General features: G+C 52.1%; 2 protein-coding genes across 25 annotated transcripts in view; one reads left to right on the forward strand and one right to left on the reverse strand.

Annotated features, from left to right (window-relative positions):
- Positions 1 to 5,275: 5,275 nt before the first annotated feature.
- ARMC6 (armadillo repeat containing 6) lies at positions 5,276 to 20,975 on the reverse strand. Of its 13 annotated transcripts, none has more exons than XM_081496196.1 (10): positions 20,525 to 20,975; positions 15,027 to 15,196; positions 14,228 to 14,373; positions 13,650 to 13,732; positions 10,574 to 11,147; positions 8,719 to 8,864; positions 7,589 to 7,720; positions 7,098 to 7,235; positions 5,817 to 6,059; positions 5,276 to 5,396 (listed from the first exon to the last, which is right to left on the reverse strand). In XM_081496196.1, the coding sequence occupies exons 3-9, from the start codon at positions 14,358 to 14,360 to the stop codon at positions 5,847 to 5,849; spliced, it is 1,419 nt and encodes a 472-aa protein (XP_081352322.1). In that variant the 5' UTR covers positions 14,361 to 14,373; positions 15,027 to 15,196; positions 20,525 to 20,975; the 3' UTR covers positions 5,276 to 5,396; positions 5,817 to 5,846. The 13 variants fall into 13 exon arrangements, with proteins under 13 accessions (XP_081352322.1, XP_081352317.1, XP_081352323.1 ...); XM_081496191.1 differs by lacking the exon at positions 14,228 to 14,373 and adding an exon at positions 19,973 to 20,021; XM_081496197.1 differs by having other exon boundaries at positions 20,518 to 20,975.
- SUGP2 (SURP and G-patch domain containing 2) overlaps positions 20,694 to 27,966 on the forward strand; it is a 32,193-nt gene continuing 24,920 nt past the window's right edge. For 4 of the 12 annotated variants that reach the window (XR_014055603.1, XM_081496186.1, XM_081496185.1 and 1 more), the window contains exons 1-3: positions 21,040 to 21,102; positions 22,473 to 22,601; positions 26,278 to 27,885. Coding sequence is in view for 10 of the 12 variants with exons in the window: in XM_081496186.1 (XP_081352312.1) it covers positions 22,484 to 22,601; positions 26,278 to 27,885 (1,726 nt within the window). In the remaining 2 variants the exon portion in view is untranslated. Of the gene's footprint in view, positions 21,511 to 22,472; positions 22,602 to 26,277; positions 27,886 to 27,966 lie in introns of all 12 variants that reach the window. The other 8 variants (XR_014055604.1, XM_081496188.1, XM_081496183.1 and 5 more) reach the window with 4 other exon arrangements.

The raw sequence follows: 27,966 nt of genomic DNA on the forward strand, positions 1-27,966 counted from the left end.
GCGCACCCTCCGCGCGCGCCGCGGGAGGGGTCCAAGCCGTACTCCGATTGGCTGCGTGCTGGCCAACCATCCCTGGCGGCAGCGGATATTGGTGGACATGAAGCGGACGAGCAGCCGCTGAAGCCAATCACTGAGGGGTGGAGGCGGGACTATTGGGAAAGACAGCGGGGCCCCGGGTGGTCCAGCTGGGCGCGAGGTGCTAGGAGGCGAGGGCATGGAGGCGGGAGAATAGTGGAGCCGCGGAGGAAGACGGGCAGCCCTGATGGCCAATGGCTGGGGACCAAGGGCGGGGCTCCGAAGAAACCTGCGCGACTGGCGCTAGAGGAACTGAGGGCGTAGCCCGGAGGGTGACGGAGATTGGCTAAGAAGCAAAGACTGGCAAGGCCGGCGGCCAGTCGTAGGGGTCGTCGGCCGTGAGCCCTGGACAAGACTTGGAGCAAAGGAACGTGCAGAATTTGTCCCTGAACGCTGTGGCCAGAGGTGGCCTCGAGCGTCCCACGCAGGGTCTCCTGAGGCTGTGGCAAAGTCAGACCCTCTGGCCGCGCAGTGCAGAAGCAAGACCTCCAACTTAGGCCGTGAACTTGGCCATCACGGCCGAAGGACTCGTGAATAATTCAATTCCTTACTACCCACTATTCCGCTGCAGATGATACAGAGAGGACAGAGACTCGATGGAGGTCACTCAAGTGCAGCGCAGGGTAGTGCGAAGACGTGAAAAGAGGTGGAATCCTACTCACGCGCTCTATGATTTTCTAGAAATGTTTGATTTCTCCGAGTTTAAGCTTTCTCTTCCAGGGGTCAAATGACATCCGGGCCACGGCCCTGCTAAGCCTTTGGTGAATAAACCGAATCCTAACCATAAGCCCATGCGGTCAAAGCGACCATTGGCTCCATTGTAGACGCCAGAGCACAGAGAGATCAAGCTCCTTGCTCCTGGTCACACAGCACTTCAGCAGGGTCAAAGTAGCCTACTTTTTGGAAAAGGGGTGGTAAAGACCCTGCCTGCCAATGCAGGAGATATAAGAGATGTGGGTTCTATCCCTGGGTCAGGAAGATCCCCTGGAAGAGGGCATGGGAACCCACTCCATTATTCTTACCTGGATAATCCCATGGGCAGAGGAGCCTGGCAGGCTATAGTCCATAGGGTCGCAAAGAGTCTGACACGACGGAAATGACTTAAAATGCTCACAAGGCAGTGTCAGAGCTCAGCCACTGGGGCCCTGAATGACCAGCCACTGGCTGACTACACAACCTTGAGTAAGGCCCTCAAATTCCTCATGGGAAAATGATTCCTACACCTTGACCTTTCCTCTCTGGAGCTGCTCCTCTGGGAGAACTTATATTCCAGCCCTCTCCTTGACCTTCAAGTGAAAGCCTTTGCCCCCTCTGCAGGTTACATCTGGCCTGTGAGCCCCAGCTTTTCTGTGAGGTGAGGGGTCATGGGATTCTTTGCAAATAGGGAAGCAGCTGCTGTCCAATGCTAGGCTGTGTCATTGGCACCTCTCCTGAGCCCACCCTGTTCTCTGACTCACCAAGTGCCAGGGCAGAGAGGATTACAACTGTTCCAGATACTGGCTCTTATTTCCTCTAGGTGTGGGCTGGGGTTGGTGGATATCAAGTTTAGAGCCAGGGAAGCCTGGGAGAGAACAAGGTTGAGCTAGGCTGTGAAAATGGCTTTCAGGGCCGTGCAAACCCCCTGCTAAGTGCGTAATCCATACCTTCTCAAAGGGCCTCTGTAAAGAAACAGTAGGGGGCTCACAAGTGGGAGCCACTAACCTGGGCCTACCATCTGACTCCTGATATTCCCAGCATATTCCCATCTGAGCCTCTTCTCAGGCATCTCTCAATTGTGGTTTGCTTCCCCTGCAACTTTCAGGCCCCGGTCTTGATTTTGCCCTCTAGAGGAGAGGAGGAAGCTGTATGCTGAACACCTGCTGGGTGTTGGGTCTTTCCTGAGCCAGACACTTCTCAAACACCATCTCATGACCTGACTTCCAGATGCAGGTGATGATGCCCATTTTGCAGATGGGAAAACTGAGCTTTGTGCAACAAGTGTTTCTTGCTGGGAGGGCCTGGGGCTGGGTTTGAACCCCTGCTTTTCTTGACTTGCTAGCCACAGGACCTTCTGCAAGTGACTCAAATTCCCTTGCCTCAGTTTCTTCAGTTAGCTCCCAGGGTTGATGGGAATATTAATAAAATGAATGGAAGCAAACCACAACATGTTGGTCACAGCAAGTGTCTGCCGAATGTTGGCTGGATAAACTGTTCTTTTCAGGGTCTCTGTTTCCCTCTCTGTAAATAGCCTGATGGAATGTAGACATAGACCGACTATGGGTATAGTTAGCCATGCAAAGAGGGAGATATTTGTACTGGAGAAGTCCCCAGCTGCAGCGCCCACCTGCTGGGTCCTGTGACGGAGGCAGCCAGCTCCTGGAAAGTCCCACAGCACCCTCAGGGACAGTGTCAACTGGGGCAAGGGTCAGGCAGTGGCCTTAGAGGTGCTCGCTGGGCTCTGGCTTCTGTTTGCTCATCAGCAAGCTGGCACTGGCCCACCTCTCAACAATGGCAGACAGTGCCTCTCACTGGCACTGACAGCCCCCACCACAGGCACCTTGGCTGTACCTGGCCAGGGTTCCCAGGGGATCCAGCTCTTCCATGTCCACTTGGCTTCCCCTGGGCAGGGCACTGACTCTCTGCACCTCCAGTTCCCTCTGTGTCTCAGGAATCCCAGGAGTAATCTGACATGACAGTCATGAGCCAGGCCTGGGCATGGTGACAAGGGCTTAATCAACCAAGGCTAGAGAGCCATTTGCCCAAGGTCAGGTTAGCAACACTGGCAGCAGAGGAGGGCCATGCAGGCAGGCTAAGCCGGGTTCCCATCCCATCTTGGCCCCTCGAAAGCCGGCGAGTCTGCTTCTCATCTGGAAGACGGGATTCCCAGGCCCTGCCTCTCAAAGGTGTTCCCAGTGAGAGCAACGTTGTTCCTTTACCAGGACCCCGGGCCCTTCGCTGGCTTGGGGACATCTTGGACACCACAGAGATGACAGTCAGGACTGACCGGTTTCAAGGCAGCCTCACTCAGTGTCCCAGAGGCTCAGAGAGGTCAGGCCCCTCCTCTAAAAGCACACAGCAGTAGAGGAAGAACTGAATGTGCCAGCCCCTCCCTTGCAGCAGTTTCCACCTCAGCCCACATTTCTGCCATCAAGGAGGACAGGATAGCAAGCACTCTTTAGAAGACACCCCGAGCCAGGCCATCCTGGGGGCTGTGGCCCTGTGCAGGGACACACTTAAGCCCATTTCCAGGTGAGGAGGCAGAGGGTCACCTGAGGGGGCAGAGAGACTGGAATGTGGGCCTGGTGGACCTCAGTGAAATGTGGGCTCTGCAGTTGGAGGTGGGGTTCCACCCAGCCTGGGGATGTCCAAACAGGCCCTGACCCACACCCACTGAAGGCACGCTCAGGCAAGGTGGGGAGGACTGATAGGCAGGAGCCACCCTTCTAGAAGAAGGCTGCAGCTGTGGGAAAGCTGGACGAGATTCCAGGGGAGCGGACTAGGGCAGCAAAGGCAGAGGCCTTCCCTACAACCAGCATGTGTATCTGTTCATTTACCCAGGGTATATCTGAAAACCCTGATGGGAAGTTGGCGCAGAGTGGGGAAACAGGAGCCTGCTCACGGGCAGTGGGTCGGAGCAGGGGAAGACACAGGAGAAAAGCACACAAGTGAGGTGACCTCAGATGGGGGCAGAGGTCAGGGACACAGCACAGTGGTCATGGGGCACCAGGGCAAGGGGGCAATAGGGAATTTCTCTGAGAAGGCAACAGGTGAGCTGGAACCTAGTGCCAAGGAGCCAGCCATGGGGAGGGCTGGGGAAGGATGCTCCATGCAAGGCATGACATGTGCAAAGGCCCTGAGGTGGGGAGGCTGGAGTGACTGGAACTGTGATTAAAGGGGAACATGGGAAAGATGCGGGTGGGAGGTGGGTAGGGCCTGGAGGACAGTTTGGTTTCATGTGGAGGGCAATGGGAGGCTACAGGAAGACTCAGAGCAGAGCTGAGGCAGGAGTTACAGGGCTGGCACCGCAGGCTTCCCCAAAATGAGACAGATGGAGGAACAGGAGGCTCATGGGGCCTCCAAAGACACAAGAGTGATCCAAGGTCTCATGGTTGGTAGCCTGGAGCAGGTATGGATCATCCCAGGCACTGGCTGAGTGCCCAGTGAGTGAAGACAGGCCTGGGGGGCTGGGGCAGAGGTTCTCATCAGCCCCACAGAGCTGGCAGGCCCTCCCCATCCAGAGGTGGGGGAGGTCTGGACACCACGGGGAGGTGGGACCCGGATGACGCTCCTCCCACAACTCTTCCCGTGGGCCAATTTCCACCAGGACCGGGAGCCTCCTGGGAAAGGGCTTGCGCTGACGTCGAGGACTGAATTCAGCCATTTTTCAGCCTAGAGGAGGCGAATGACAAGCAGGGTGGTGGGGACTCAGAGGGGTGAAAGGGGCTCCTGCCCTGCGGGCTCGAGTTGTCGGGCATGACGCCAGGAGGCCACATGGGGGCCTGGGGCGGCCCTGACCCTGACTGGAACACGGGGGATGCCTGGAGCTGCCAGCTGACCACAACATGGGCCCAAGGGTGAATAAAGAGGACAGTTGGAGTCTGCCAGGCACCGCTGCCGGGCGGCACTTCCAAGACACTTGCAGAGGGTGGGCAATGGGGGCAGCAACAGTGACGCCCACCTTGCTGCTGGGGAAACGGGGGCTCAGAGAGGGAAAGCTGCCCGCCCCAGCCAGCTGGCTACTGGGGACCTCGACACAGTCAGAGGGGAGAGCGCAGGACGATTCTCCTGGGGTGACTCGGGCACCGAAGTGAGATGACTGGGTGTCTCCCATGCACCCAGCTCTGCACCACCACCCTTTGGAGGGGGCTCTAGCCCCTCCCCTCTCCCCATTTTATGGAGGAGGAAGTCAAGGCTCAGAGAGGTTGTGTCACTAGCTCAAAGCCACAGAGTGGGGGCCAGACACTGGGTGCTCCAGAGCCCCCAGGGCAGGGCGCATGCAGGCATGGCGACGTTGGCACCCGCAGATCCCAAGTCTGATGATGACCCCAGCAGCCCACTGCTCTGAGAGTGACAGCAAATCATATATCCCAGGCTGTTCTCAAAACCCTTTGCTTTTGTCAGTGAACCCATGACCCCCCCAAACACGCACCCCTCTCCCCTGTCCTTTGAGGCCACTGGCTACAGTTTCCACTCCCTGTGGTGCTATGGAAGAGACCCCTCCATTGTTCAACCAACAGTCTTTTATTACCAGGCTCCACTGGCTGGCCTGGGACACCTGGAGACCAACGAGCCTTGGTCCCTGTCCTCTGTTCAGCACAGCAAGGCACCTCTGATCCAACTTACTGGTGAGAGAAGCAGCAGCAGGGACGAGAATGAACTTGCAGGAACAGAAGTGGGATCCCTGCCCTGCTTTGAGGTTGGCCAGTATGGTTTCCAGATTTCAGACAGACTTCCAGCCGGAAGCAACGCTGAGGGGGCACTTCTACTAGCAAAGGGCGGTGGGGTCGGGGCGGGGTGACACAGGGCAGATGAAGCCGATGCTGTCAGCCAGTGAACGAGAGGAAGAGCGTGCAGAGGGGCTGGGACCCGAGGGCCACTTTCTGCCGCGTAGGTACCTCACTGATCCTCCCTTCTCACTCCCTGGCCTCTACATGGTACCAGTCAGCAAAGTGCTCTCCGGACGGGGGAGGAAGCTGGGGGCAGAGTGGCAGGACACGGATTGCTGGCCTGTCCCCAGGCTGTCCCTGGGTCACATGACTCACCCAGAGTCACAGCTTGCATTGAGCCTGCGGTCACGGCGCCAGGTCGCCCTTCTGGCCAGTCCACAGCTCTCGGAGCTCGACATGGCAGCCCAGGTCCCGCAGGGCGGCCTTGGCCACGTCCTCACAGTCGCGGTGGGTGGCTCGGGCTCGCGAGATGAGGGCCTCCGCCCCCAGGTCCAGGATGGGCTGTGAGAAGGCTTGGCTGCGGGCCACGAGGTTTCGGATCAGCATGCAGGCCTGTTTCTGGAAGGGAGAGCAGGTGAGTGGCTGTGAGTCAGGGGGTGGGGTCCACTCTGACCCTGGGGTCATCATAACATGACATGACGGCAGGCAACATGCAGCAGGTGCCTACGCTATCACTCATCAAGCTAGGTCCATGCCTCCACTTCAGCCTCTTGGCACCCTGGCTGGGCTGATCCCTCCAACTCCCAGGTGAGGAGACTGAAGCTCAGGGTGGCCGAGTGTTGGGCAGGGGGTGCTGATTCCTCAGGTGTGGGACTCAAAGTCTCTGAGCAATGTCCTTGGATGCTGGCAAGAGCCTGGCCGGGGGAGGAGGGCAGGCAGACAGAGGGAAGAGCAGGGCTGTGCCCAGGGTCCATCAGTCAAGTACACCGTTGATTCATTCAGTGAGCATTCGGGCCCTCTGTCTCTGCCGGGCAGGAGTGCTGAGAAACACCCCAACATGGGAGAGCTGGGGAGAAGCAGGTGAAATGAGGGCCTGCCTGGCCAGGGTGGTCAGGAGTGGACAAGGTGATGGGCCAGTCGAGGGCACAGCGTCCTGGAGGAGGGAGCCAAGGCCCCCCGTGGGACTGAGCCTGGTGCACCTCCAGCAACCAGGAGGTCCCTGAGTCAGGATGGTACAAAAGGTGGGAGCGTGAGGAGGGTGCGTTTCTGACAAGGGTGTGCATTGCCCTGTCTATGCTTCAGCTTGACTGACCTCCAAAGCAGCAGCCTAAGGTGGGGCCAGGAACCTTCCATGAATCCCAGCAGAACCCCATCTGCTGGTCCACCCAACTCCTCCTCCCCCCCATATCCCTCTAAAGAGACTGTTAGGAAAAGGAAAGATTAAATGCAAGAAGAGAAAAGGAACGGGAGAGTTCAGAATGTTTTCGAGGCTGGGATGGAGATGCAGGACCCTGGAGGCTTGGGTCATGGTGGTAACGGGACAGGTCAAAGAGGACCTGCACCCTCGGCTCTCCCCACCCCTGTGACCTGCTGGCTGGCCTCTTGCCCCAACTGCCCACCAGCCTCCCGTCCTCTCCTCCTGTCGCCCATGCCTACTTGGACGCCAGCCTCCTGAGGGTGTGCCTTCATGGCCTGCAGTGCGGCCTGGGCCCCGCCGCCCTCCATGATGATGCGGCTGTTCGCTGGCTTGCGCAGGGCCAGGACGCAGAGGGCTGCACAGCTCTGCTCGCACACCTGCAGGGTGGGTCACGGGGATGGCTGAGAGGAGGCAGACGAACCCCCCCCAGCAGCTCCTCAAGTGAGTGCTGTGACCTCACCGGGACAGATCACTGTCTGCCTACGTGTGTATCGACCAGCAGTAACGGAAATGATACCGGGATGCATCAACCAAGCTCTCAGGGGTGACAGTCTCACCCCACCCTGGCCCTCACTCACCCTGCACTCAACTCAGCCTCTGGCTTGCTGGCCTCACCCTAGGCCTGGCCTGGCTTCCAGAGATGGGAAAGACCATCACGTAGATACAGGTACTGATCTGGCATTCCAGCCATGTGGCCCCACCTGTGTGCCCCCAACCCTGGGGTGGGTACCTGGGGACTGGCCAGGTGCCGGGTCATGGCGGCCACAATGGACTCGGTCCCGCCGGCGCGGACAATGGCATCCTTCACATCATCGTTGCCTGCGATGGCCCTCAGAGCACTCAGCACCTGCTTCACCAGGTCCTGGAGAGACAGCAATGCACAGGTTACCCCCAGCAGCACCCAGGCATCAGGTGCTTGGTTGCTGGATGGTGGGAGGGGGGTCTTGAGGGAGGGTGTGGGGCTGTTTCAATGTCTGCTGTCTGAACACACATGGGCCCACTCCCGGGCGTGCAGGTAGCATGGAACAGCAAGGTTATCTATCACGTGCTGTACAGAGAAGGCAGGGGAGGCTTGGGGAGGTGGACCCTGTGGTTCTGGCCACCTGCAACCAGGACAGGCGTTTGGATGACTTTGATCACCCCCTCGACCCCTCCCGCACCCCCGCCAGACACACAGAGGGGCGTGTGGCTCAGGTCAGCATCCAGAGCAAGGGTGGCCTTGCGCAGGCATCACACACTTCAGCTGCCCCCACCACACCCACTCTGCTTCTCTCACTCCTGATTGAAAACACAAAGGTGCTAAAGGATGGTGAGAGAGGGTGGGTGAGTTTGTTTTCCCCCTAAGCTTTAGTTCCTTCTCACAGGTCGTGACAAGTGAAAACCGAACTTTGATTCTGGGCTCTGCAGACAAGGCCAGCATGTTCTGATGCAAGCCTGTCTAGCTGACCAGGGCCTAGAGGGGCCAAGTTCACTGGCAGACCCAGAGCCTTTCCCAGGTATTGAGAAAAACGACAGACTGAAATTCAGGCGAGGGACCTTCCTGGTGGTCCAGTGGCTAAGAATTCACCTGCCAATGCAGGGAGCACGGGTTCAATCCCTGGCCTGGAAAGATTTCACAGGCGGAGGAGCAACTAAACCCGTGTACCACAACTACTGAGCCGTGTGCCCTAGAGCCTGTCCTCTGCAACACGAGAAGCCACCATGATGAGAAGCCCATGCACTGCAGCTAGAGTAACCCCTGCTCACCGCTGCAACTAGAGAAAGCCTGAGCACAGCAATGAAGACGCAGAGCAGCCAAGAATAAATAAGAGAAACTCAGGCAAAGGGACTTCACACCCTGAGACACCTGTGGATGCCCACCTGGTGGTCATTGCAGTCAGCCAGCAGGGCCACCAGGACGCTGAGGCCCCCGAGGTCGACGACCTCCTGGCAGAACTCGTTGCGGACAGCCAGGCGGGACAGGGTGCTGCAGAGCTCACTCAGGATGCTGGGATTGTCGGGGAACACTGCAGAGGGGGAGGGGGAACCCTGGGGTGAGGAGCGGAGAACCAGCCCTGGCTCTGAGCCAGCACTCCTGGTGGGAATCCCAAATCCCGCTCCACCAGGGCAGCCTGGCCCCTCTGCCTGGCTGGGTGGCTGGCTGTTGGGGTGGAGGGATAAGGCGGGGGAGAGGAAGGACCACTGGGGGCTACCCAGGCCTGTGGTGCCCCCTGCTGGCTGTTGGGGAAGACACGCGAATGTGCTTTCCCCTCCACTTGCCCCAGATAAATTCCAGAACAACTGATGATCTCAACTAAAAAAAGAAAAACCATAATAGTGCTATAATAAAACATCCGAGACTATTTTTATGATCTTGGGTTGGGAATGACCTTTCTAAGTGCAACAGGACACCTAGAAACTGCAGAAGGACATATGGATAGAGTTGACCCAGGCAAAAATTAAACACAGATGCTGTAGACAAAGTTCAGAGGCACCAGGGAGGAAAGGCCTGACTGAGGATGATGGTGGGGAGGAGGGTTAGGGAGTTGCCGGCAGGGGGGTGGGTAACACAGAGCTCAGTGATGGTCAGTGTATACGGCCCCCTGGCCAGGCCACAGCCCCCAGTGACTCCATGAGCTGTCACCTGGGTGTGCTGTGGAGATACTCTGGAGATGTGGTGACATCCATGACCAGCTGACTTTTAAGTATAGCAGATGACCCTCAATGGTCTGGATGGGCCTCATCCAATCAGCCGAGGACCTTAAGAGGGAAACTGAGGTCTCCATGAAGAGGAAGAAGCTTTCTAGTGGACTATAGTGCTGGCTCCTGCCCAAGCCTCAGCCTGCTACATAAGTCTGAAAGCACCACAACCATATGAGCCAATTTCTTGCAATAAATCTTCCTGTGTATATATGTAAACATGTATGCCAAAACACACACACACGCCCCCTACAGGTTCTGTCTCTCTGTAGCACTCTCACTGATATGAACTCCTGTAAATAAACAAGGAAGATGTAACCCACCCCTCAGAAAAGCAGCTCAACTTTGCAGCCAGTCAGGCCCTGGTTTTCCCCCTCCCTGGAGGTGCAGAGGGGAGCCTGGGGCAGGCCCCACTCCCCTGCAGACAGAGCCAGAGTCGCCTACACTGGCCTGGCAACAGAGTCAGAGCCCCAGGGCAGGCTGCAAAGGGAAACTCACTCTTCCAGCACCTTCTGTGCACAAGACCCCAGTCAGGCCTTTTCGAGGGGGTGCAGTGCCCAGGGGGCAGGAGTTCTGATGCCCAACTGTCCGTGCTGTGACCTCCTGTGGCTGGCTCATTGGGGTCACCTCAGAGTCAGGCACATGGACATGCAAGAGAACTGGTGGCCAAGTATGAACCAAAGCGTAAACCTCCACCTGGGAGCAGCCATGGTGAGTGCCAGCAACACATCCCCACCTTTGGGAAATAGCACCCTTATTTTTCCCTTTGAGGAGCCCTCCCATCCCACTCTCAGTCTGTGTTGTTGGGGAGAGTCAAGCGCTTCCCTAAATGGTTCTAGGGTGAGCATAGGATGTGGTCCAGGCCAATGATCGCTGGCATGGAATTCTCCTGGAAAAACTAGGTGTAAGGACAGCATCCTGCTAGGGCTGTCATGTAGATGGGACCAAACTGACAAACGCGACTGGTGCCTGGAGCCAACCATGCTTGAAGCTGTCCTAAACCCTGACTCTTCACTCTTGCCACATCTACTCCTACCTTTGGCGGCCTCAATGAGCACCTTTAAGCCTCCATTCTCCTGCACAATCATCTTGGCATGGTCATGGGCATGGCCGAAGGGCACACGGATGTCATCGTCAAAGGTCATGACACGTAGGGCCCAGCAGGCCTCCCTGACCACATCGGCACAGTGGCTGTGCCGGGCAATGGCGCCCGTCAGCAGGGGCAGCACACCGGCCTTCACCAGGCTCTGCCGGTTCTGTTCGTGCTTCAGGCAGGCGTGGCGCACGCAGCGGATCCCAGAGCAGGTCACATGGGCCGAGTCAGCATTGTGGGCCAGCGTGGCCACGAGCAGCTGCAGGCCCTGGGTGTCCAGGAGGTCGGGCTGGCCATCAGTCAGGGCAGACAGGGCATCAAGGACCTGGAGGAGGAGGCCCCGGTCACCTGCTGTGGCCAACTTCCAGGTCTCGAGGAGGATGGAGTAGGCCCCCTTCTCGGCTGCCAGAAAGCGGCAGGCCTTTTGCTGCTTGCACTGCTCGCAGAAGCGGGCAAGGTGTGCTGACGCCTCCTGGGGGTGAGAGTGGGCCAGGGACTCCTGCAAGTCATCCAGGGCCTAGGGGACAAGGGAGAAACACCAGGGTCAGCTCAGTCCGAAGAAGGTCACAGTGACAGTGCTGTGCCCCTGTGGGGCCTCTCCCTGGGATCTGGGCCTCGGTGGAAGTCCTGTGGGGCCAGTGCCAGCTGGGGCCGCTTCCACACGTGTGCTTTTAGGAGCATTGATTGAGCTCGAGAGGCCACACAGAGAGAGACAGAGGCCTTGCTATCTCAGTGTCCCTGACAAGGAGCCACACACACAGAAGTACAGACACGAAACATTCTAGCCCTGGGAGCCAGTGCATGAAGTCCCCAAGTGAGACCATCCAGGAGGACCATCCAGTTGAGATTAGTCAACCCAGAAAAATCACCAGAGACAATCAAATGGCTATTGTTTGGGGTTGTTTGTTAGGCAGCCGTAACCAACTGACACACCCACCAACGGCCAGCTCTCTAAGGAGGGTGAAAGCCACCTTCACCAGTTCTGCCCATATCATAGGCCTCCTGTTTGTCTCTCTCCTTCACTCCAAAAGTATTTACTGAGCAACTGCCCAATGAAACCACACTGTACACATGCTTGGTTTACCCATGTTCAACTCTAAGCCCTTGGGGGAAAAATTTTAATCAGAGACAACAACTTGAACAGGACAGACAAGTCTAGGGGCCACTCAGTGCCATGACTTTGGGACCCGCCTCAGCTTGAGCCCAAGATGAACCCAAGCACTTGGAGCTTATGACATTATTTGCATCCAGCCCTAAGGAGGGCGGGTCTACAGATACCATCAGCCCAAAGGGCTTAGATTTGGCCTCAACTGCCACGATAGTCAACAATGCCTGTCAGCCAATCCTTGCTGAGCTCAAATTTGTGGATATGTTATGATGAAACTGAGTATTAAGAAATTAGTTAAAATCAGAATGTGACTTGAATAAACATTTCTTCAAAGACACACATACAAATGGCCACTAAGCACATGAAAAGATGCTCCACGTCACTAATCACTGCTGGTGCTGCTAAGTCGCTTCAGTCGTGTCCGACTCTGTGCGACCCCATAGACGGCAGCCCACCAGGCTCCGCTGTCCCTGGGATTCTGACGGCGGAGCCTGGTGGGCTGCCGTCTATGGGGTCGCACAGAGTCGGACACGACTGAAGCGACTTAGCAGCACCAGCAGTGATAGGGAAATGCAAATCAAAACCACAATGAGACACCATTACACCCATGAAGGTGGCTACTGTTAAAACAAAGAAACAGAAAATAACAAGTGTTAGCAAGGATGTGGCAAAAACTGGAACCCTGTGCACTGTTGGTGGGAATATAAAATGGTGTAGCTGCTGTGGAAAGCAAGTTCAGTGGTTCCTCAAAAAATTTAACCAAGAGACCCAGCAATTCTAGATACATACCCCAAAGAACTGAAAACAGAAGCTCAAAAATATGTTGGCACACCCATGTTCACAGCAGCATTATTTACAACAGCCAAAAGGCAGAAGCAACCCAAATGTTTCCATAAATGGAATATTATTCAGCCATAAAAAGGAAAGAAACTCTGACAAGTAGTATAACACAGACGTACCTTGAGGACATCAAGCTAAGTGAAATAAACCAGTCACAAAAGGACGAATACTGTATAATTTCCCTCAGGTTCACATCCAGGGCTGTCTCCTCCAGCTTCTCTTTTAGTACTACTTTCTTTTGTAGTTAGGTGAGTCACTTTTTCTCTTTGGATCTCAATTTTCCCATCTGTTAAATGGGATGATAACTCCACCCTTGCAGGTATCTTTGGGTTAATAACTGAGATAGCACAAAGCAAGTGCCTGGTATAGAAATGAATTCACAGATGGTTCTCAGTAAACACTAGAACTCTCTGCTGTTTTACCAACAGCTTACCAGTTTGATGGATGACCATAAAGAAAAGACTGAACCTCTGTGAGCTGTATTTTCCTTGTTTGGGTCACGGTAGAGCGAGGGCAGCCTCTGGGTCTCTGTTCACCCATCAGAAAGCCAGGGATGACATACTTACCTCACACAGGCCAGTTTAAATGCGGCGAAGAGGGGCTGTAATGTGCTAGTAAACAGTCGATGCTCAATAAGTGACAGCCTATGATTGCACCCTCTTTTCCTGGGATTCCTGTCCATTTTACTGAGCAAATTCAGAGCTTGGGAGGCCCAAGAGAGGTTCCTCCAGGGGGCCCTCCACCCCAAGAATCCCAACACCAGGACTAACATGAACACTGTCTGCCCCTTAGGCCTAGAGGGCTATCCATTCCCTGTCCACTCTGTCAGCTCTAATCCCAGAATGTCACACATGGGTGGGTGGGCAGAGCATGGGGGCCCCCACGAGGCCCTCAGACTTTGACTCAGGAAACCCTAGCTGCACACTCAGGCTTGCCTGTGCTTGCTGGGCTGGCTTGGACCTTCTGAGTCTGTGCCTGCCATCTGGGAACACGGAAAAAGGTGCTCCCAACAGAGTAATGAGATGATGCAGGATCACGCACGTGAGGCCCACGTGGGCTGCCCCCTCCTACCTGCAGGATGTCATGTATGGGATCCTGGGGTCCATCCGCAGAGACTTTTGGGGTCATCTTTACAATGTTGCTCAGATCAACCCCTGTGGGAGGGCAGGGAAGTCAGGAAACAAGAGACAGTCGTCAACCCCGCGGGCCTGCCAGAGTCACACCTGGTGTCCCTTCAGCTGGGGCCACCCTACTCTGGAGGCCTTCCAGGACCTGCCCAGCTCTCCACCCACCCCCCCCGCCCCCGCCTGGGCAGGGCCCGGCAGCCATGCCTACACAGGGTGTGGGGTGTGGGGTGTGGGGTGTGGGGTCTCTGCGCCTTGGCCCTGTCTGGCCAATGGGGGCAGAGGAGTCGCGAGGATGCACAGCAGTGCTGCAGTGAGGGACACACTCTGCCTGGTGGGCTCATAGGGGAGTGCAACCTGTGGTCTTCTCCCTGGGGGCTCCCACTGCTCTTCACCCTGGCTGCATCCCCACCCTTGCTGGCAGGCCCAGAAGAAGCCCCCACTGTGCAGAACACGTCTAGGTACCCCTCCCGTCCCTGTCCAGTGTTTAGTCCCTACTCTGTGCCCGGGATGCCAGCTCCTGACCTTGAAGGTTGGATCCCCAGACTTCCTTGCCCTCTGGCGTCTGACTGGGTTTGGCCAATGGGAAGCCAGAGAAGTGGGAGGATAGGGTGTTCATTCCCAGCTTCCTGCCTCTGCCTCTGTCAGGTGACCCCATCCCTTGCCATGGCCTGTCATGGGAGGGGGGAGGTCCTGCTGTGGGTAGCACGGTCTCCCAACCCTGCCCACATTATTGCAACAGCTCCCTCTTAACCATTCTCCTCCACGGTCAGGCTTGGGCATGCTACCTGTTTTCAGAGGCTGGTGACCAATACCCCTGCTGCCTCCATGAACTCACACTGGGGCATAGGTGGGGCAGGGTGGCAGGTGGCCCTGTTTCTTTAGAGGGGGTCAAGAAAAGTCTTTTCAAGGAAGTGACCATTAAAATGAGACCCACCTTGAAAGACCCAGCCCTGTAGATGTCAGGGTGCGGTCCAGGTGAGTAGAGGGTAGGATCAGCGAGGTGGGTGGGAGTGGCCAGCCTGCCAGGGGCACAGGGTAGAGAGAGGACAGCGCCCAGGGCAGTCATGCCAGGAGGGATGTGCTCACGGAAGCACACCACTCTGTTACATATCAGGAGTCATGGATGGGACTTCCCTGGTGGGCCAGTGGTTAAGAGTCCATGTTTTAAACGCAGGGAGCGTGAGTTTGATCCTTGGTCAGGGAACTAGGATCCCATGTGCCAAGTGGCGTGGCAACAACAACAACAAAAAGAGCCGTGGACTGAAGGCAGCTCTGAGGCAAAGAGCCAGACTGGCGCTGAGACCGAGTCTCGTGACCCTACCTTGTGATTCAAACTGCTCCACGGCCTCTCTCACGGCCTCCGCTGGCCCCATCTCAAACTCCTGGATGTTCTCGCGAACAGCTGCGTCAAAGGTCTCCTGGGTGATGCGCTTAGAGGCCATCTTTATCTCCTCCACGTGGGGCCAAGGACACCCAATAGCCACTCTCAAGCTGAAAAGGTAGAAGTTAGACTTGCTGAGGGTCAGAGGGCAACTGAGAACCTGGCCACCGTCTAGAGAGCACCTACCAAGAGGCCAGAGCCTGTAACTGTCCTGGAAAAATTCTAACAACCTGAGTCACAGGGAAGGGTGATATCCTAACTTCCATAGAACGTCTAAAAGTACAGAAGAAGGCAGGCAGTTTAGTGTATTTTATCTAAATGGGGCATGTTAATATAATGTATGCTCTTATAGTAAAAAGTTGCTGTTGTTGTTTAGTTGCTAAGTTGTGTCTGACCCTTTTCAACGCTATGGACTGTAGCCTGCCAGGCTCCTCTGTCATGGAATTCTCCAGGAAAGAATACTGGAGTGGGTTGCCATTTCCTTCTCCAGGGGATCTTCTGGGCCCAGGGATTGAACCCCCATCTCTCGCATTAGCAGGTTGATTGTTTTACTGCTGAGCCACCAGGGAAGCTCCAATAGTGAAAAGCTGCTGCTGCTGCTGTTGCTGCTAAGTCGCTTCAGTCGTGTCCGACTCTGTGCGACCCCATAGACGGCAGCCCATCAGGCTCCGCCGTCCCTGGGATTCTCCAGGCAAGAATACTGGAGTGGGTTGCCATTTTCTTCTCCAGTGCATGAAAGGGAAAAGTGAAAGCGAAGTCGCCCAGTCGTGTCCGACTCTTAGCGACCCCATGGACCGTAGCCCACCAGGCCCCTCCGTCCATGGGATCTTCCAGGCAAGAGTACTGGAGTGGGGTGCCATTGCCTTCTCCGATAGTGAAAAGCAGCAGTAGTAAAATACAAGTAAAATAATATCTTAATAATATATGTTGCGGAATTTCCCTGGTGGTCCAGTGGCTAGGACTCTGCACTCTCAGTGCAGGGGGCCTGGTTTTGATCCCTGATCAGGAAACTAGATCCCACATGCTGCAACTAAGAGTTTGCATGCCACAACTAAAAAGCCCACTTGCCACAATGAAGATCAAAGATCCTGCCACAGTTGAGACCTGGAGCAGCCAAATACATAAACAGTTAAAAAATGATAATAATATTATGGTGTATGTTATGTGATTATATTATAATAATATTATAATATTAAACTATACTACTTTATTATATAGTTATGTACTTTATATATAATTATATAATGAAATGTTATCATAGCATACCATAGCACTAATAAAATATAAATGAAATTAATAATGTTAAATTATTCAAATTAATAATATTAACTCATATTTATTACTTATTACTTTTTAAACTTTTAAATTACTTTTATTATTTACTTTTATTACTAATAATAAATAAATAAGTAAATTAGAAGCTAATAGAAATAGTTATCTGTAAGAGGAGGTAGAGAAAAGAGTGGTGAGAGCAGGAATAGAAGCTGGATTATTCTCTCTTAAATATACCTTGCTTTAGAGGGTTGAATTTGGAACTCAGGTAAATGATTTATGTGATTAAGAAAAGAAATATGCCAAAATAAAAATAAAAGCAATCCCTAAAAATTAACAGCAAAATGAAACCCATGAACCTAACAGTATGTCTATGTGGATGAGATCATTTCAGGCAATTTTAAAACACAGTGATATGACTGCATATTCTAACTGGGATCTACCCTAAAGATGAAAGTGAAAGTGAAAGTCACTCAGTCATGTCTGACTCTTTGCAACCCCATGGACCCGTGGAATTCTCTAGGCCAGAATACTGGAGTGGGTAGCCTTTCCCTTCTCTAGGGGATCTTCCCAACCCAGGGATCGAACCTAGGTCTCCCACAGTGCAGGCAGATTCTTTACCAGCTGAGCCATAAGGGAAGCCCAAGAATACTGGAATGGGTAGCCTATCCCTTCTCCAGCAGATCTTCCCAACTCAAAAGATAGAACTGCAAAAAAAAATCTTCAACGGTTTTTAGTAATCATGTCATTGGAAATCTCATTAGTAATATTATTTGGAAATGATTACAGATATAGTAAATAAGTAATGATGTTTATATTATGAATAATCAGCATAAAAGAAAATAAAATTTTAACAAAATCAGAGAAGTAAAAACTCAGAACTCCTAAATTTGAACTGGAAATATGACATGAACTCATTTTCTCTTAAGCAAATAAAGAACCAATTTTCTATTAATATGAACTGAAAATGCCTGGAGAAAATAATACTACAGCAGCAGTGAGCACCCTGAACACCGACTGTGGTCTCTACCATTTCCCACCAAAGAAACCAGGGCTCTTAGAGTAAGAGTTGATTCCAGTTTTAGGCAGGAAACAGGCCAGAGGAGCCAGGAGCATCAAGTGAGACCAGAAAGCAAAGAAGCATCTAAAGACCACTGGGGTCATGTCAAAGGACTCAGGAGCCAACCCTCTGGGGCACCTGCTAGCTAAAGATGGGACAAGTGAGCATTAAAAAAAACAAGCTACTGAGCCCACAAGCCATAACCAAGATCCCGTGTGCTGCAATGAAGACCCAACTCACCCAAATAAATAAAAAAGTATTAAAAAAAAAAATTTTAAAAGGACACTCTCCTATACATTCACAGAAAAACTGAAATTTAACACAAGAGATTTAACACTGACAACAATGCTATTTTCTAACATACAGTACACGATGGCCTTTCTTGATTACTGTATTATCATCTTTTAGAACAATTTTGTTTTTTTCTGGTCCTGGGTCCATTCCAGAATCATGTGTCACAGAAAGCATAGAAACTGTGTTAGGGAGACGAAGGCAAAGGCGGCACTAAGCCAATGGCACGGGAAGGGGCAAATGTGGGCCGTGGGGGAAACAAGCCACTCAAGCCCTCACTGGTCTTTGTGGGGGTAGCACAGGATGTGACTATTCCACCTGTGTTTGTGCAGAAGCTCAGGGTCAGGTGGGGGAGGACAGGCTCCAGGGCAAGCAGGAGCAGTGGGGCTCTTGGTCAATTCTCATGTGTGACACAAGGACAAACAAAGAATCTGCCTCACAGAATGTAGTGAAAATTCAACCCACCAATTTCAACAAAGCATTGAGAACAGGATTTGGCACAGAGCTCAATAAACATCACTCAATTGTTCTTTTCCTCTTTTCCTTAAGAGGTGCTTCGGTCAGTTCCTTAGTGGGTAGAGGATTTTAGGGACTTAAACACCTTGCTTCTCTCCCTTGCGTATCTCCCCCTCTTTATTTCCCAGAACAGGAAGCCTGTTCAGCAGTTGCTGAGGATTTCCAAATCAAAGCTGGAGGAAAAGAATAAGGATTTTCTGTTTCAAGATAAAGAGTTTCTCCAACCCAACAGTCTGTGCACTGCAGTGAAAGATCCTGCATGACAGAGTGAAGATCTTGGTGCTGCAGCTAAGACCCGAAGCAGCCAAATAAATAATTTTTTTTAAAAAAGATACAAGAATTTCTCAGTGGGGAGCCTGCTCTGGTGGGGGTAAAGGGTCCTGGTCAGCTCTGGGGCTGGGTGCTACTGGGGGGACTCTGCTTCTGGCTCTGCCACCACATGTTGCTTCCACCACCCTGGCCACGCTTCAGACCCAAGAGGGCCAATGACGAGAGGCCACTGGGTCACAGAAGAAGTGGTAAAGGGGAATGTCATTGTGCCTACTTTAAGGATGACAAATCTGAAGCTCAGAGAGGCAGCAAGAAACCTGGCCAGACCCTATTCTGTCTCATTGACACTTTCTCTCCACCTAGGTCTTCTGCGGAGCTCCCACTAGCTTGTCCAGGCTGCCTCCTCATCGAAGCCTTCCCTGGCTACTCAGACAGAGCCTGTGTACCCTCGGCTCTTCTCAACTCAGGAACCTCTCTCTGCCCAGCCCTGAGATCACTGGGCTAGGGAGGTCAGTGTGTGGCTCTGGAACCACCACTTACAAGTCCTTCAAGGTCCCCTAGGTCCAGCACAGCCTGTGTGTGGGGCTGGGGGCAGCGATGAGAGTACAAGGCTGGAGCTCATGAGAAAGATGGTGCCTGGGAATGGTCATCTGGGAGTCACCTGGGGAACAGCCCAGGCCAGGAAAGGAGAGAAACAGCATTACCAGCCTTCATGCTGCGTCCAAGACAGGCTGGGCCCCAATATTCATTGCAGCACTATTTACAACAACGAGGACCTGGAAGCAACCTAGATGTCCATCAGCAGTTGAATGGGTAAGGAAGTTGTGGTACATAGACATGATAGAAAATTACTCAGCTATAAAAAGGAAAGCATTTGAGTCAGTCCTAATGAAGTGGATGAACCTGGAGCCTATTATACAGAGTGAAGTTAAGTGAGAAAAAGAAAGACAAATACTGTATATTAACGCATATATATGGAATTTAGAAAGATGGTAATGACAATCCTATATGCAGGGCAGCAAAGGAGATACAGATGTAAAGAACAGACCTTTGGACTCAGTGGGAGAAGGTGAGAGTGGGATGATTTGAGAGAATAGCATTGAAACACGTATATTACCATATGTAAAATAGATGAACAGTGCAAGTTTGATGCATGAAGCAGGGCACCCAAAGCCAGTGCTCTGGGACAACCCAGAGGGATGGGGGGTGGGGTTCAGGATGGGGGGACACATGTATACCTGTGGCTGATTCATGTTGATTCATGTTGGTGTAAAACCATCACAATATTGTAAAGTAATTATCCTCCAATTAAAATAAAAAAATTTTTTAAAGGCATGCTAGGGAGAAGGGAGTCATCAAGGCTCCCAACTAACAGCCCGCTTCCCTCTCTAAGCCACTGTTCTGCTTATCAAGAAAATAGTGCCCTGACAAACCAGGGGCCCTGAATGATTCATCCTCCTCTGCCTGCCACACCCACCTTGGTTCAGGTGGCATCATCAACTTCCTCCCAGCAGCATCCTGTGCCTCTGTTCTCCACGAGGCAGCCAGAGGGTGAATGGAAAGCAGAAACCATCTCACTTACTTATTTAAAACCCTGCAGTGGCTTCCCAGCCTTCTCTAAACAAAATCCAGTCTCCTTACCAACACTTGCCTTACCTAGACCTTGTCACCTGTGCCTTCCCACTTCTTTCTCATTCTTCTCAGCTACCCGAGGGACATCCTTCATAAAGCAGCCCCCGTTCTCCTACTGCATCACTCCCTTATTATTTTAACATTATCTCAACATGGAGTGAAATGTTTCATCTATTTATTTGCTTTTACTGCCCTAGCCTCCTCCCCAATGAAATTTAATCTGCATGAAAGCTGGGGCTCGTTTTATTAAATACCCCCACTACCTAGGATGCGGCCGGGCATGCAGCACGCACTCAGTACATATACAGGTAGTGAAAGAATGAATAAATGAAAAGAAAACGACAGGCAGAAGTGGGCAATTTTGTCCACGGGCGGCTTCCGTACGTCTACCATTTACCCAAAGCCAAGTCCTTGAGGGGCGCGCCCCCGTCAGTAATCCGACCCCGCGGCGTCCACTCCCGGCTCCTCGCGCGAGGGGGCTCGGCGGCCGCCGCTGCTCACAAGGGTGGGGTTCGCGGCGGTCTCCGGCTGCACCGCCCTTGGTCCCTTTCGGCCGCCGTACGTGCGCAGGCGCTCTGGCGAGGCCTCGCCTCAGCCTCCGTCAGTCCTGTGAACCGCTCCCGGGGTGACCAAGAGTGACCGCGAGTACAGGTAAAGCTGAGAGAGCCAACAAGTTGGCGGCGACGGCGTCTCTGTCGCCTTTTTCGGGTCGCTTCCTGTCGCCGCCGGTCCAGGGAGAGAAATTTTTTGCCTCGAGAGTGTCGGCCCTGAAGATTAGGCAGTGCGCCTGCGCGAGAGGGTTTGGCGGCGGCCGCCTGCGCCTGTGCCTTAAGGCTCGGCCTCGGCCTGCGCCTGCGCGGCGCGGCGCTGCGGAGACCGTTGGCTTATTTGCATGTCCCCGCCTCGCGCGGTGGCGGCGGCGGGTGAGAAGCCTGAGGCGGTGGCGGGGGCGGCTCCGCGCGCGGTGGGCTCCGGGTGAGGCCCGGGCCCAGGCGTTGTCGGCGGGTGGGCCCGGGGGTGGGAGGGTTTGGACTCGATCTGGGGAACCTCGGGTCTCCACGATGGCGCAGCGGGCTCGGCCCTTAGACTGCGCGGCGGACGCATCGCGGCCGGGTCGGCCTGGGGGGCGATCTGCGGCCTTCGAGGCCCGACGCCCCTTTTTCTTCGATCTCAAAGGCCGGGAGGAGGCGGGCCGCGCCTGAATGGGTTCATTCGTTCGTTCATTCATTCAGCCTGAGCCGGGAGCGGCCCCTCTGGTGGGGTGATAACGGCGGCGGGGCGCCGACTCCGCCTCTTTGACATTTTTTTAACTGGTTCGGTCCCCACATCAACCCCTACCATGAGCTACCCGTTCCATAGATGGGGAAGCGGAGGCACGGAGAGGTTAGATCACTTGAATTGATCCTGGGCCACCTGGCCGGGACACCCTGCCCTTCTATAGCAGACAACAAGGGGGCCAGGGAAAAGGCCTGAAGAATAGGGAAAGGGGGTAATGGTTATAAGAAATGACTGTCAGGCAGGGGCAGACTTGGGTTTTGAGGTTGGAGGTTTTTAGATTGAAGGAATATCTTGCTGAGTAAGGACACTGCCACTGGATTTCTCAATATTGCTTCTCAGTCTTTTTCTAATCAATCTTCAGGGCTTTGTCCCCGCAACCAGTGTCCTGTTTGCCAGGTTCCAGCCCAGGCTGATTGACCTTGGATGGGTCACTTAGCCTGAACCTCCCTTTTGCACTTTTGTGTAATTTCACTCATAATAGGCCCCTCTTGTGTATTGGGTTGTTGCAAGAAGTGTTGTGGGAGTCCCTCCCCTTCAACAGGAGCTGGCACAGAGTAAGCTCTGTCAGTAGGTCATTGTCACTAGTCAGGGATTTCTCCCCTCACTTGCTGAGACGCCTCTGTCAGAGAGGAAGTTAGCTCTCAGAGCCTCTTCGCCATGTCTATTAAATAGGAAAATAAAAATGGGAGAAATCATGTCTTTCCTAAACATCATTTGTAAAGGTTTATGCTCCTCTTATGTGTGTTGCTTCATACAGTTTTGTAGCAGCCCCAGGAGACAAAGCTGCTTTTATAGCGCTTCTTTTAACGGATTCTGAGAAAATGGCCTCAGAGAAGCAAAATAGGTTGTCCAAGATCGACATCCTTATCTTACTTTTTCTTAGCCAACACACACCTGTGAGGTTCATGTGGGCAGAGCTCCCCTTAAAAGAAACCAGCCTTCCTCTGAAGTGCCATACCAGATTATGGATTACTGCTTGGTTACTCTGAGGATTAAGTGGAATAGATCAGGCTTTGTGAGCATTAGTTGTCATTCTTAGTGTCTTTTTCCCCCTCTTCTCATTATAGGTCAGAGAAACATGGCAGCAAGGAGAATTGCACAGGAGACTTTTGATGCTGTATTGCAGGAAAAAGCTAACCGATATATGGACCCCAGTGGTGAGGCTGTAGGTGAAACTCTTCAGTTTAAAGCTCAAGGTAAATTAAAGTGCGTGGTTTTGGGGGGAGTGAGATGGGTGGATGGAGCGTGTATTTAGAATTGGGGCCCAACCTGCAACTCTTCAGATTTTACCGTCTTATTTTTAAGTGGACATAAAATTTTCTCTTGGTCCACCTGTTAAATCATTACGTAGAAGGAGGTATTGTCTTTTCCAGAGCTTCTCCCCAAGGCACCCTGCCCCACCTAAAGAAGGGTTCTTAAGTAAATTGCCTGACTCCATGCCCACTATCACTACCCAGGTTTGAGCTCTTACCAGGTCTTACCTGGTTATTGCAATAATCTCCTGAAATGTCTTTCAGTTTCTGGCTTCATTCCCTTAAATCTTCTCTCCCCACAGATCTGTTAATGCTAACTTTGCAGGACCAAAGCCAAGCTTAGGCTCTTGGAGCACCCTATTTTGGTTTTACATCCTCAGACAAGTGCAGGAGCAGCCAAGTAACTGGTATGCAAGATAGGAGGGCCTTGGAGCCTTGTGGAGCTGCTGAATGTAGGCCCTGCCTGAAAACATTCCTTTTGCAAAGTTTTGAAGCATCACGTCAGCAGAATAAAAAATGGTCCTAGAGTAAACTGCAGGACAACTTGGAGGTCCCACCCCACAGTGCATGAGGCTCCTAGCTCTCATCCTCTGCCTTAGGCCTGTTGTTTCACTGATACTGAGTGCCTGTCTGTGTTGTGAATCCCTCATCTCAGCTCTGTGTGATTAATTCCCTCAGTCAGTAAGACCTAGTCCACAGGTATCTTCCCCTAGGAGGCCCTAGTAGGCCTGGAGATTGATTTTACACTGTGTACTTGATCCCCTGCCATGGGCTGGCCTCCTCCAGGCCTCCTTTGGGCCTGTACTGTTTGCTGCTGCACCAGCCCTTGAGCCAGCCTTCAAGAGACAGCTTCCTTGATGTTGGCTGGATGAGTGTAAGTGCTTGGAGTGGGGATAACTTATTATGTGCTTTGGACCCAGAGAAACTGAGGCTTAGAAGCTGTCTCCAAAGTCTTGAGTTTTCAAAAATTGTATAAACAGCAGACAGAACCATTCCTGTTAAAAAGATTGGAAGGATTAAGTAGTTAAGAACAGAATGTTGGGACTTCCCTGGCCATCCAGTGGTTAAGACTCCACACTCCTAAGGCAGGGTTTGATCCCTGGTTGGGGAACTGAGATCCCACCTGCCACACTGCGGGGCCAAAAAAAACAATAGGATGTAAAAAGCCTCTTTGCTGCTTCCTTATGCCTCGGAAGTAACCGTATCTGTGGTGTTTTGTGCATCCTTTAATTCTTTTAGCTATCTATGAATCCTGAATACTTCGTGTGTTTTTATATACAGGCACATGTATGTGTGTGTGCATATGTACATACATATATGTGTATATGTAAAAGCACGTGTATGTGTATATATACGTATGTATATATATATTTGGAGATTTGAATTGGTTTATCTTATCTAGAGACTTAAACACTAATACATAAGTTACCTCAAGAAAGGTTGGGGCAGGGGGAGACTCTGAGCCCAGTAGGATGCTAGGAACCATCTCTGTGTCACAGAGCTGCATGGTCCATCAGTCAGCCTTTCTCTCTCTTTGCTGCATTTTTCTAAGGCCTTGTAAACCAGGTCCTGTTGGGCAGAATCCAGCCACCACTCTTCCTCTAATGCTCCCACCATAACCAGGCCATCAGAAACCATCAGTATCTGGATTATCTTGGTGGACTCCTTGCTTTAACTTCCACTCTTGTCCCTTGCAGTCTGTTCCCCACACAGCAGCCAGTGAGGTCATCCTTTTGCTCCAAACCCCCCATGGCTTTCTGTCTCATTCATAGTAAACTCTGAAGTCCTGTCAAGGGCCTGGCTTGATCTGGTTTGCACCCACTTCTGTTTGCATCTCCTGTCATAGTAGTCCAATAATTTTGCTGCATGTTAGAATTTTTTGGGGGCTTTTTAAAAATCCTAATGCCGAGGTCACACCTCATCCTAGTTAATTAAGTCAGGATGCCCCAGGACTTCCGTGTGCAACAGAATCTAGGTGCTGCCTTCTTACCACTTTGTCCCTGCTTTCCTCTTCTCTTCTCACCACATTTGTCCTGTACTCATCTCAGGGCTTAGTCCTCACACTCCCTCTACCTGGTAGGCTTTCCCCATAACTGCACATTCTTATCCCTCACACCAGGCCTCTGCTACTCAGATACGTTGTTGTTAGAGCTGTCCACCCTGACCAGCCTGTTTAAAAATGGCTTTCCCTCTTCACATTCCCGCCAGTTTGGCATTTCCTTACACCTGAAGAATTTTTTGTTTATTATTTGGCTTCCTCAACTGAAAAGTCCAAGAAAGTAAGGACTTTGCTATGTCTTTTCCCTGCTATAACTTCAGGGCCTAGAACAGTCCCCATATACAGTAGGTACTTAGTAAGTACTTGTTGGACAGATAAACTTGGATTTATACAAAGCCCTGGTTTCCTGTGGCCTGTTGACCCATCACCACTTCCTGGCATCTTTCTCTCTCTTGTACATTTGACTTTTTGACTAGGTAATAGATTCTGATTCAGAAAGTAAGAAAGGTGCTCTGTGCAAATGTCTCCCTGAGGCCCACTGTTCCCGTGTGCCCATAGTTCACTTCTGTTTTTGACTTCTTACAGTTTCTTTTTTCTTTTTGGCTGTGCCATGCTGCATATGGTATTTTAGTTTCCTGACCAGGGACTGAACCCAGCTTCTTGGCAGTGAAAGCTTGGAGTCCTAACCACTGGGGGAATTCCCCTTCCAGTTTCTTTATGCATGAATGAACAAATGCAAACATAGTTTCCTATGTTTCTCACTTCTGCACAGAGGAGGACAGAAGCACATAGTGTTTAGTTTCCATCGTGGTTTCTGTTGTGGTGGCCTGTTTAACTTCTGCCTTCCCTCTTATTTGCTCAGTCTCTTTTTTCAGGTATTGGTTGGCTTAATGACCCTTTCTGAGGGAGCCTGTCAGCCACCTTTGGATCAAGGGCTCAGCTAAGGTCCAGCCAGCAGTGGTGGGTGCACTGTCAGATGTAGCTCCTGCCTCAGTGGCATTGTGGGCCGAGTTCCTCACAGGAAGCAGGGGAGGCAGGCAGCCTCTAGAAAACCCGTCTGCTGTGTGATAGAAGTAGAGATACACAAGCGTTCCTGTCACAGTAAAGAAGACCAGGTTATTTGGGAACCAAATGCCCATCCCTGAGTCTAAAAGAAGGCTTGTAAAACAGAAAGTGAAATGAAAGTGAAACTTGCTAGTTGTGTCCAATTCTGCGACCCCGTGGAATTCTCCAGGCCAGAATACTGAAGTGGGTGGCCGTTCCTTCTCCAGGGGATCTTCCCAATCCAGAGATCAAACACAGGTCTCCTGCATTGCAGGCAGATTCTTTACCAGCTGAGCCACCAGGGAAGCCTTGTAAAACAGAGGTAGGGCAAAAGATCTGAATGAGTGAGCAGCAAGCACTGCTGCCTAGCCTCCATGGACTATCATCAGGCCAAATGCAGGCCCAGTACTCATAGCTCTTCTGTTTTCATAAGTAGAAACCACACATATTTTCCATGTGAGTTTCTAAAACTCACTCTGACTGGGAAAGCACCCTGCTGGTGGTCTGCGGATCATCCACTTGCAGCCTCTAGTCTGACACATACCTTTGTGTTTCTTTTTGGATTGCTTATTTCAGATCTTCTAAGGACAGTCCCAAGAGCCAGAGCAGATATGTTTGATGACATTCACAGCGACAGCAGGTATACTCTGAGTGCATCTGTAACTCATCCTCGAGACACTGGGAGAGAAGGCTTGAGAGGTGATATATTTCCAGGACCTTCCTTCAGGTCAAGCAACCCTTCTGTAAGTGAAGACAGCTACTTTCGCAAAGAATGTGGTCGGGACCTGGAATTTTCCCATCCTAACTCCCGAGACCAGGTCTTTGGCCACCGGAAATTGGGACATTTCCGTTCTCAGGACTGGAAATTTGCACTCCGTGGCTCTTGGGAACAAGACTTTGCCCCCTCAGTTTCTCAAGAATCCTCTTGGTCACAGGAGTATAGTTTTGGCCCTTCTGCATTACTGGGAGACTTTGGCTCCTCCAGGCTGATTGAGAAAGAGTGCTTGGAGAAAGAAAGTCGTGATTATGACGTGGACCATCCAGGGGAGTCAGACTCTGTGCTCAGGGGCAGCAGCCAAGTCCAGGGCAGAGGCCGAGGTCTAAACCTTGCTGACCAGGAGGGTGCTCTCTTGGGAAAGGGGGAGACTCAAGGCCTGCTCACTTCTAAAGCGGGGGTTGGGAAACTTGTCATGCTGAGAAACGTGAGCACGAAAAAGGTACCCACTATGAGTCGTATCACTCCCAAAACTCAGGGCACTAACCAAATCCAGAAAACCACCTCAAGTCCCGACGTGACCCTGGCGACGAACCCAGGGACAGAAGAGGTCCAATTCCCCACCCGGCAAGTCCCTCTGGGGCTTGATCTGAAGGATGTCCGGCTCCCCAGGAGAAAGATGAGCTTCGACATCATAGATAAGTCAGATGTCTTCTCGAGATTTGGAATAGAAATAATCAAGTGGGCAGGATTCCACACCATAAAAGATGATGTTAAATTTTCCCAACTTTTCCAAACTCTCTTTGAACTTGAAACAGAAACCTGTGCTAAGATGCTCGCCTCATTCAAATGCTCCTTAAAACCAGAGCACAGAGATTTTTGCTTTTTTACTATCAAATTTTTAAAGCACTCCGCTTTGAAAACACCCAGAGTTGATAACGAGTTTTTAAACATGCTTTTAGACAAAGGTGCTGTGAAGACCAAAAATTGCTTTTTCGAAATCATAAAGCCCTTTGATAAATACATAATGAGACTACAAGACCGGCTGCTGAAGAGTGTCACACCCCTGCTCATGGCCTGCAATGCCTACGAGCTGAGTGTCAAGATGAAGACCCTCACTAACCCCCTGGACTTGGCTATTGCCCTGGAGACCACCAATTCTCTCTGCCGGAAGTCTTTAGCACTTCTGGGACAGACATTCTCCTTGGCCTCTTCCTTCCGGCAAGAGAAAATCCTGGAAGCCGTCGGCCTCCAAGATATAGCTCCATCTCCTGCCGCATTTCCAAACTTTGAGGACTCTACTCTGTTTGGGAGAGAGTACATCGATCACCTGAAGGCCTGGCTGGTCAGCAGTGGGTGTCCACTCCAGGTCAAGAAAGCTGAATCCGAGCCAACTCGAGATGAGGAGAAAGCTGTTCCTCCTACAAAACCTGAAATTCAGGCCAAGGCTCTGAGTGGTCTGAGTGATGGTAAGGAAAGCAGCAGCAGTTTCTATTTGTGATTTGTTTGCTTTTTTGTAATGTCTCTCATTCTCTTTGATATTTGTACAT

Source organism: Giraffa tippelskirchi, chromosome 6 (genome assembly GCF_054371585.1).
Source record: "Giraffa tippelskirchi isolate mGirTip1 chromosome 6, T2T-mGirTip1v1.2.pri, whole genome shotgun sequence".
NCBI lineage: Eukaryota > Metazoa > Chordata > Mammalia > Artiodactyla > Giraffidae > Giraffa > Giraffa tippelskirchi.

Bases quoted from the DNA above. Each gene is read 5' to 3' on its own strand.
- ARMC6 (XM_081496191.1), bottom strand. From the start codon at position 19,992: ATGATGCCACCTGAACCAAG. The intron at 8,865-10,573 runs GTAGGAGTAGAT...CCCCCTCTGCAG, and splicing joins GCTCATTGAGGCCGCCAAAG to TGTTCCCCGACAATCCCAGC. The intron at 6,060-7,097 runs GTAGGCATGGGC...TCTCCCTTCCAG, and splicing joins CTCAGGAGGCTGGCGTCCAA to AAACAGGCCTGCATGCTGAT.